The sequence below is a fragment of the Idiotropiscis lumnitzeri genome, chromosome 14, assembly GCF_059441095.1.
Source record: "Idiotropiscis lumnitzeri isolate Australia: NSW breed Sydney's pygmy pipehorse chromosome 14, RoL_Ilum_1.0, whole genome shotgun sequence".
Lineage (NCBI taxonomy): Eukaryota > Metazoa > Chordata > Actinopteri > Syngnathiformes > Syngnathidae > Idiotropiscis > Idiotropiscis lumnitzeri.
The window spans coordinates 5,290,982-5,300,140 of NC_142404.1; the positions used below are offsets into that span (position 1 = coordinate 5,290,982).

Below are 9,159 nucleotides of genomic sequence, written 5' to 3' on the forward strand. Positions count from 1 at the left end.
GGTGAGTTATTTCCATTGAATTTTCGGGTTCTTGCAAGTGGCGATCCAAAGTTGTTGAGGCGTCTGGATGATGAGCTGGGTCAGCTTGTGATTGATGTGCAACTTTGCACGAATCTTCATATTTTCATTGTAGTTGTGCAGACACGTGATGCATGAGTCAGAGGATGGAGGAATTGAATGGTTTTAATAGATTAATCTCAGTTTTTTAACACAGCCGCCCAAGGCTTATCACAGTCTGCTTCCATCCGGTCCAGCTCCGTTTTTATCTTGACGTTGAGTGGACTTTTCTTGGTGGGTGGACAACAGCTAGGTGATCGCTCTTCATATGGTTTTGTTCAGGTACACGGATTCGGTGAAGACATCCTTGTACTCAATGAAAATATGTGTCATCGACTTTTTCAACATTGTATAAAGTATTTTGATTAGTCGCAGTTTTGCACAAAAATAATTTTGACTTGATTATTTCAAACTCCAGTTGACTGGGTTTTTTTGTCTTGGACTCATAGGTCAGTATAGCCTTGCCCAATGGCTCCATCTTGTGGCGAGAGCATGTCACTAGTTTGAAAGTGGATTTTTGAAACGCGTGTTTCGATTGTTCGGGTGAATGTATAAATGTTATCCCATATTCTATTGCAAAGGAATTGGTCCATAGTGTGACCGAGGGTTGAACCATAAGGATGAGAAGACCTCAGGAGAAGCGGATATTTGAAGACAGGATCAACGTCTGCAACATCAAAGGAGGTGTGCCCGAGACACACCTCTGAAACAAAAGGACTGAGACTTCAGTGCGAGAGCACCAAAAGGCATATCTGCCTTTTCAATAAGTAAATGACTGCCATTGATGTCTGTTTTTCCTCTCGTGTCTGAAATGTTTACATGTTTGCTGGTTCTTCTCCCCCCCCCCCTTATTCCCTTAGTCTTTAGTGCAAATACATTTCATAGTTAGGGACTTCCCCAATAAAAAGAGAGGGTTTCAGAGCGGATGGAGAGTTGTAACTGAGCACACTCTGTTTGTTCTCCTCGCGAGTAAAAAGATCAACTTTCACTCATTTTGCCTATGTTCAGAGAATGCTTAGGTGATTGAACCTGACAATGATTCTCCAATCGTAGAATATAACACAAATGATTATTCATGGAAAATATTTTTATTTTGTTTCCTGGGCATCGGCTTATTTTTAACTCAAAGAAAAACAGATGTTGCCTTGTGGATAAATGATATGAATTCAAAATAAACCAACAATAAACCTGCCCTTTTTAAATTTGACATTTTCACTTTTATAACATTGACCAAAAAGTTTTCACCCATGGTTTCAATGGTATTCATCTAAAGCAGGAATGAGCAACTAAACGTTGCAGGAGTCCACTATTTATACAGTAGACGCCCGATATTCTTGGGTCATAGGTACCGGGACACCCTGCAAATTGTGATAATCTGCGTATAATTGCCAAGTGAAATGCATTGGAAAACATTTTTTCAAAAGTTATTCAATAGCTCTTGACAAACCTCCAATATACATTTTCAAGCACCCATGGAATACAAGTTAAGCAGCAAAATACACCCATTTGTGTTTCCCACCATTTAGTTACCCATCCCTTATCTACGGTATCGAAATGTATATAACGACACACACCATTGTCAATCATGCAAAGAGAGAAACTGGTGACACTTCAGCTCTCCTTGTCGCCGTCATCGCCCACCTGAAGTCAAAACAGAGCAGAGGTCAGGAGTGCTGGCGGTGTAAAATCCACCAGCTGGGAATAGTGACCTTTCAGACCCCCCGACACTTAGAGGTGGAGTGACTTGATTGAAAAAAGACGATTTAGATCAGTTCAACTAATCAAGAATTGATCTCGAAAGGTGTTGATCAGACAGCTACGGGAAATGTGCTACTCACGCTGAAGAATGAGCGGGAGGTAGAGGAGAGAGATGACAAGGACGGGGATTGTGCTGGGACTCGTCTGCTGGGAATGTTGTCTTTTGTCCTCTCGGACAGCCATCTTTTCAACTTATGATCTATAGAAAGGACAATGGTGTTATCTTACGATGGAAAATACAATGCCATTAAGAAAGGGGGGAGCAAAAACTTAGGTCATACTTGCCCAAGTTGGAAAAGACAACTGCGTAACTCTTGTACTTTAGTAGAAAAGTTGTCATACAAATACTACTGTTAACTACAGTAGCAGAATTTAGGATATGAAAGATGCTTGTGTTATTGGGATTCTGATAACTGGTATTCTGCTGCTTGGAGATGGCAGTTTCCTGATTTATTGCAAAGTTCATAAGATGCTGGGAGTTCTGTTGGAAATAGGCAAGCTGCCGTTCATATTTGATGGGCTGTTAGGGCCGGGCGATAAACCGAAAATTTACCGTTACCGAAATTTATTACAATGACCGAAATCATTTTGCCCAAGCCTTTTCTGTCTGCGGCAATGTTCATGCCCCTTTAAGACCGCTACAGCGCCTCTAGTCACGTGACTCCACCCGTCTGATCGAGAAAGAAAACAGACATCGCTCTCGTTGCTGGCGATTCAAATCCAGAAGCTTTTTCACCACCCACAACACAACCATGCTGTGCTGAAAGTTCAAAGTGAGAAGCAAGGTTCGACAAGTGACAACAGCCCATGAACGGAGGCGACACCATACGAGAGAACGTCTCAGAGGTGGACGCGATAGCCTAGCACATAGCTAAAGATAAAGCTCCTCTAGTTACAGTGGCGCGCACAGGATTTAAACGCTTCATGAAAGCCGTATTTCCCGATATGGACTACATCGGGCCGGGAGCTTAGACATGTCAAGCATTTTGCATCTACATCCGACTTGTGGTCGAGTCGCAACATGGATCCCTGATTGAGCCTGACTGTGCATTACATAGACGTCAAGTGGCGACTGCGCACCGGAGTACTCGAGACAGCACATTTCCCCCGATAATGCCCACTTGTTTATTTGGCTTGCATTGACATTTTCTTTCATTTTATTTAGCATTTTTTTTATTTGCCATTATTTACATCATGAGAGCATCTTGGCGCAATCTATTTGCAGAAAAAGATTTTGCAAGAGGTAGTACCCTTTTTCTTTGTGACATTGTTCAAGTCATGCAAAGCAAGCTATTTGGAATGTTTATACAAATGATATTTGTACTTTTATTTTTCATTGAAAATAATGTGTACCAGTTGGTCAATAATAAAAACAGTCAATATGCATTTCCTGCATTTATTTAGATTTTAGTCCACAGGGGGAATTTATCGTTATCGAGGTAAAATTGCTCAATTTCTCGCGATATTGATTTGAGATCATATCACCCAGCCCTACTGTGACATGTGTTCAGCGCTCAAATGACGACTGAAGGTAATCACTGGTTGAATGCTTCTTCTGAGACAGCGTGGAGATGTTGATGGCTCGCCTCCAACATCCATCCATCCACCCATCCATCATCTGAGCTGCTCACCCTCACGAGGATTGCGATCGCCAATTCAGCTAACTGATGCCCATTGAGAGCTCCAGTGAAAGACTCAAAGCTGATTGAAATTGTCCCACTGTTGTATGAAATGTAGAAACAAAATAGTACAAAAAGAGCATCAAAGAGGATATCTGATAGCTCGCAACCATGGATGCCATCATCTTGGGGAGCATGTGCGCTCCTGTACACAGCTTCACCTCATTAGGAAATGAGAAGGACGAAAAATATTGTCCGAGCCGATGAAGCAACAGGACACATGCGACCCGAAACGGTCGATCTGAATTATTGAAAAGGTTTTCAAAAATGTTCCACCACTACATGTACCACTGTACTGTAATCTAGTGAGTGTGGTCAAGTGTGTGGGAGAAGAAACTGCGCATGCAATCCCTCACATTGTGTACTCACTGTGTTTCTTGCAGTGTTGCACAGCCTTGTAGGAGCTCAGCATGGCCAGCGGGTGGGAGGAGAGTGTGAAGGGACACGCAATGGAAGCCTGGGGATAGAAAAGATGCAGTAAAGTCATCTAGGTGGAGTAAGTGTGTGTTTTCATGTGTTGCTGCGGTACCTTGGAGCGTTTGTCAGGGTACGAGGCAACAGGTTTACAGCTGTAAAGAGTCATGATCTCCTCCACTGGCAGGCTGCTCTGAAGAGAGGGGTCAGTGGGTCACAGTAAGGGATGCACACTTCCCAATTGCAAAAGCTGCAAATGAAACAGTCATTGCCACGCGCAGTGGAGAAGAGCCCAGGGGAGGAGGGAGGGAGAAACGGGGGCGGGCAGAGATGTCATTGCTGTAACTAAAGCCTGCGCCGTAGGTACGCATAATTTTTTGGGGTACGTTTTCTGAGACCTTGAGACGAGATATCTAACATGTTTGGAAAAAAATGTGCTACGGTCGCAATGCATGCAGAGTAGAAGGAAAATGTGCGTGGCTGATTGATATTTGTGTCTGTGCTTAATAGACGACCTGTCATGTGTACCGCACACTTCAACTGACATGTAGCTGATGTTGGCACACTGGTGCTTTATTTAAACACATCCACCTATCGGATGATTTGAAAAAGGAAGCAAACACCAAAATTCCAATTCAATAGTGTCAAACATGAATTTGGTGTCTTTATAATTATTTATTTTTTTTATATCCACCTTATTCTTATGAACCTTAGCGTGAAATTTGGGTGTGGCTTCCAGTATAGCAAAACCGGCGTTTTATTTACATGGAAACTGTTTCTGTGAGTCCACTTTCTATGACAGTTCTAGAATTACAGAGAAACCATTGCAATCCCGCTTCCTGCTAATGTAGCGTGGTAGGATGGATGACCTAAAAAATGAGGCCAGCGACAAGGTCAGTCATATGTTGAACTACTTCCCGAATAATGTGACTTCAGACGTGAGGCAATGAGCAATATGAACAGCTCTGAAGCATATCAGTACCAACACAGTCATAAAGTTGGTCACGTTTTGTCAAAAGAGATTGGGCAGACTTACTTAGCTTAAAGCAGACGTCAGACCCAGCCAAAGCTACTACTTCAAGGTGAAGCACATGACCGGGATGCTTTATGTAAAACGCGCTTTCTGTCAGTGTCATAAAACTCAACTGTGACCAATCTTCAAAATTTATGTGCACATCTCTACTTATGTCAAGAGATTGTTGCTAACATGAGGACACAGGCACGGGGAGAACATGCAAACTCCACACAGGAAGGCCGGAGCCGGAATCGAACGCTGCACCTCTGCACTTTGAGGCGGCCGTCGTAACCTGACTCGAGATCGCTCGATTTTATTTATAATATAGGCTACGTACGTTGGATTTATTTAAAAATATGGATAAGTGCAGTGTTTAAGAAGTGCAGTCCACTGGTTTACAGATCATGTTTCAACATGAAAAGTTTCATTCATATCTTCATGAATTATGTTGTCAAGGTAAATGCTTACTAGACTACATGGTACTGTATTTTGCAAGTTTAAACTTGTAATTGTAGAGTAATAAACCAACTTCCATATGAATCAATGCTTGATTTGCTTTCTTATTAATGGGCAGCTTTACAAACTACTGTGTTTAATAGTAACACTAATTTAGGTACATACAGTCAAGTCTCAAGTAGTAATCTTCCAGTCTCAAGGCTGTCCCAAGGTAACTGTTATTTATATTTTTTAAATCAACAAACTTAAGTCCGGACAAGTCACCATCAAATTTCAAGCAAATCATGTCAATACTTGGTTCAGGCAAATCATAAAATCTTTCTCAGTCACAAAAAACTGTATGTTAGAGTGATAAAAAAAAATTCACTAATCATACTTCAAAAAGTAGCACCATTATTAAAAATAGAACGTGCTATATAAATAAAGGTTTGATTGAAGATTTGTGCGTATTTCATTAAAGCTGTGCACGTGTACCTGGCGTTGTGGTTATTCAGAATTCATATGCAAATTGTGCTGCTTACCATGATGATGCCTGCGAAGGATGACAAGATCATGGCCTCACGTGCCAAGCGATTCCCATATATTCGGCAGTTTCCTGGAATTTGGCGCCGACCGCTGTGGCGAATGAGGGAGAAGTGGGAGATATAAACACACAAATGCTCAGAATCTATACAGTTACACATATTTGATCATATTTTTTAATCATTTAGCTTCTGAGGGACTTCATGCTCAAAAGGTGTTTTAAACTGGACATGCACATTATTTAGTTTTTAATCGCTTAACGTTTACTTGGGTCTCTAGAGCACCTGTTTACACAAGTGCGAAATTGAAGAAAAGAAAATGCTGAACCACCTATTTTGAAAATGTGTGATTGTGCCAGTTTGCACCTCCAGCACTGCTACAGAACAGCTGGACAAATTAATTAACATTCTAAATTACTAACTAGCTTACACATGAACTCAAAAACAGCATTGGTGGCTTCCCGCAAGTGCAACTCGTTTACAATATGGATGCAGAGGGGTGAAAATCAGTTCTCTAGTGAGTCTGGAAATCTCTAAACACCATGAAATTTGTTGCTCATTGTCATTTGAACATTTGTTGTTAGAGTAATAAAAAGTCACTAAGTTGGAAACATTGAGTAGACTTCATAACAAGCACGATTTGAACCAGATAGTGAAATGCACAAGTATGCCCGAGCCCAAGTCTTCAAATTATGCATAAGAGAATGAACAAATGCATGTTTTCTTTAAAGTTTTTACATGATTTTTAAGGGTCAGACCACAAGATGGCAGATGCCCTACATGAGATCTTTGTCCCATGTTTTGGATCCTGGGTCTTTCTCCAGCCACCAAACAGCAACGCTGAAGGCGAGATCATAGTGAGCCTAAAATATCCGTAGAACACGAAAAGCATCAAAAACACAAAACTGAGGAGCATGCTTCAATTATGTTAATCAATTGTTGGAACAATGAAAAGCAAGCATCTCCATATGTATATGTGTGTGGCAGAACAGTTTAGGGAAAAAAGTACCACTATATGCCCGGTGATAACGGAACCCAACCCGACATCCAAATAATTGTAGGCCACCGAGCCTCAGCTAAGGTCAGTTCATAATCTCAAGTGCTGTTAGGTTGTGCAGCAGGGCAACCCAAAACACACCTGCAAGTCAAATTCTCAACGGTAACGGGGGCCGACAGTTTTTATGAATAAGGCCGGAGGGTCGAGGCCAGAACCGTACCGAGATCGCGGCCCAGCTGTGGAATGCAGCATGTCTAACAAATACAAAGCACTTACTTCATCACTTGAGGCAATACTAGAAGTCATTTGTGATGACATTTGGCTTGCACCTCTGCTGCAAAAATTGTTGGTAGGCTTGAAGAGTATGGTCTCTCTGAAGGCACCATGCTTCAAACTGCACATGCTTTGAACTTAGGTCATTGAATTCAATTAGCTCACCACTTGATGGAACTGAATTCCATACACTGGCCCTTAAAGCACATTATTAAGCTTTTTTTTTTCAGTGTCAAACTCCAGTCCTGGAGGGCCGCTTTCCTGCATGCTTTCAATCTCTCCCGGCTACAACACGGCAGATTCAAATGATCAACTCATCAGTAACCTCTGAAGAATACTGAGAAGTATGCTGCTCATTTGAATCATGTGTGTTGCAGCCGGGAGAGATAGAAAACATGCAGGAAGGCGGCCCTCCAGGACCGAATTTGACATCGGTGTTTTAACTGTCCCTTCGGATGATTCGGGTGGCTGATCACAAACAATAGCCATTGTCAAAATAGGCTGTGAGTTGAATTTTGGGGGCAGTGTGTTCCTTGGAAACCTGGTCAACTGTCAATGTGCACCGTCACCCAAGCATTCTGTTATGGGGGCGGAGTTATGATTAAAATGGATATATTGGATTTATTGAAAAGGGAACGCAAAAACACACGCTCCTTCAAATCAGGCCATAGATCAGCCGCGCACAAATCACTGGTAAAAAACTTTAGGATCCACAACACTACGCAAGTTAATTTTACATTTAAAGTCTCACATATTTTGCAAATGCATCTCCATCTCGATGAAATGTATGTCTCTTGATTTAAATATCAGAGATCTGGTGATTATAGATACCCTCACACTCAAATGAATCACCTCTTTGGTGGTATCGCATGAATTTTCAAGTTACACATGGTGAATGTGTCAGAAGCCAAGACGGGAGAATCGCCTGGACAGCATAATATGCCCCAGAAGAGCCGTGCGTAAATTAACCTCATGTACAAGTCCACCCTAATTGCAGTGTGCCGCTGTCGGTAGGCGGAGAATATGCCTGCATTTATTGTACTTTTTAAGCATTTCTTCAATAAAGTGATTGAAAACGCAACAATGGATGTTTCCATAGTGCCTCTATCCAAACCACCTATTGTGGATTAAAAATTAATTCCAACTAGCGGTGGTAGGCTACGACCACTTGAGCAATTTAAACCAGTTGGGACACTGCAACGGGCACATTACACTTTCTTTTATGTCGATAAGTGTGAAATGATGATAAATTTAGGATAGCTTCAATTTTAAACGCACCTTTTTCTATTGGCTCACGCAAGGGTGCATTGTTACGGTTTACAAATCAGTGTTAATCCAAATCTGGATATTTTGGCCTTGGTGGTGGTCTACACACATGACAGTTTTTCTTTTTTTTTTTTTTTACCAGGTCATCAAGCACAGTGAAGGCTCCTTTTCCTCTTGGGTCAAAAGAATTCTCTCTGATTTTCTGCCCAACATATTCACCCCTGGAATCAGAAAATCAAAACCATTATAATCCACCTTTTCAACCTATATATTTTTCCAATGCATTAGTAAGTACTCACAAGAGAAATTCAACATTTCTTTTCAGCTGCTTTGACTCCATTTTGGCAAGGAGTCTTTATCTGTCAACAAGAAGTTGCTGCAGAAAGCTAAACACTGTGACAAAAAAAAAAAACTAGCGCATCAAAATAAACCCAAAATCAATTCTCCTTCCTATTGCAGTGCTGGAGTCAATACTATATAAAAACATATAATAAAAACAGTTCAGTACCCTGAGCAAAACAAAGTCACGCAGTTGTACTCACCAAACTGTACACAGCAACAAAGTGTGTCAGCTTTATGTTACACAGTTTGTGTGCAGCCAAACCGGACTGAATGTGACCTTCACATGGGAAACAATAGGCAATGTCTCAGGTGAGCAAGCAGCTCTGAATCATTTATGAATAGTCTCCAACCAACACGCATGCATCACAAGCAGTCTAAACG

General features: G+C 41.4%; 1 protein-coding gene across 1 annotated transcript; it reads right to left on the reverse strand.

Annotated features, from left to right (window-relative positions):
* Positions 1-1,407: 1,407 nt before the first annotated feature.
* c9h2orf80 (chromosome 9 C2orf80 homolog) lies at positions 1,408-8,866 on the reverse strand. The gene is made up of 8 exons (XM_088315451.1): positions 8,736-8,866; positions 8,576-8,657; positions 6,681-6,763; positions 5,901-5,994; positions 4,024-4,101; positions 3,864-3,951; positions 1,896-2,014; positions 1,408-1,698 (listed from the first exon to the last, which is right to left on the reverse strand). The coding sequence occupies exons 1-8, from the start codon at positions 8,774-8,776 to the stop codon at positions 1,669-1,671; spliced, it is 615 nt and encodes a 204-aa protein (XP_088171577.1). The 5' UTR covers positions 8,777-8,866; the 3' UTR covers positions 1,408-1,668.
* Positions 8,867-9,159: the final 293 nt, after the last annotated feature.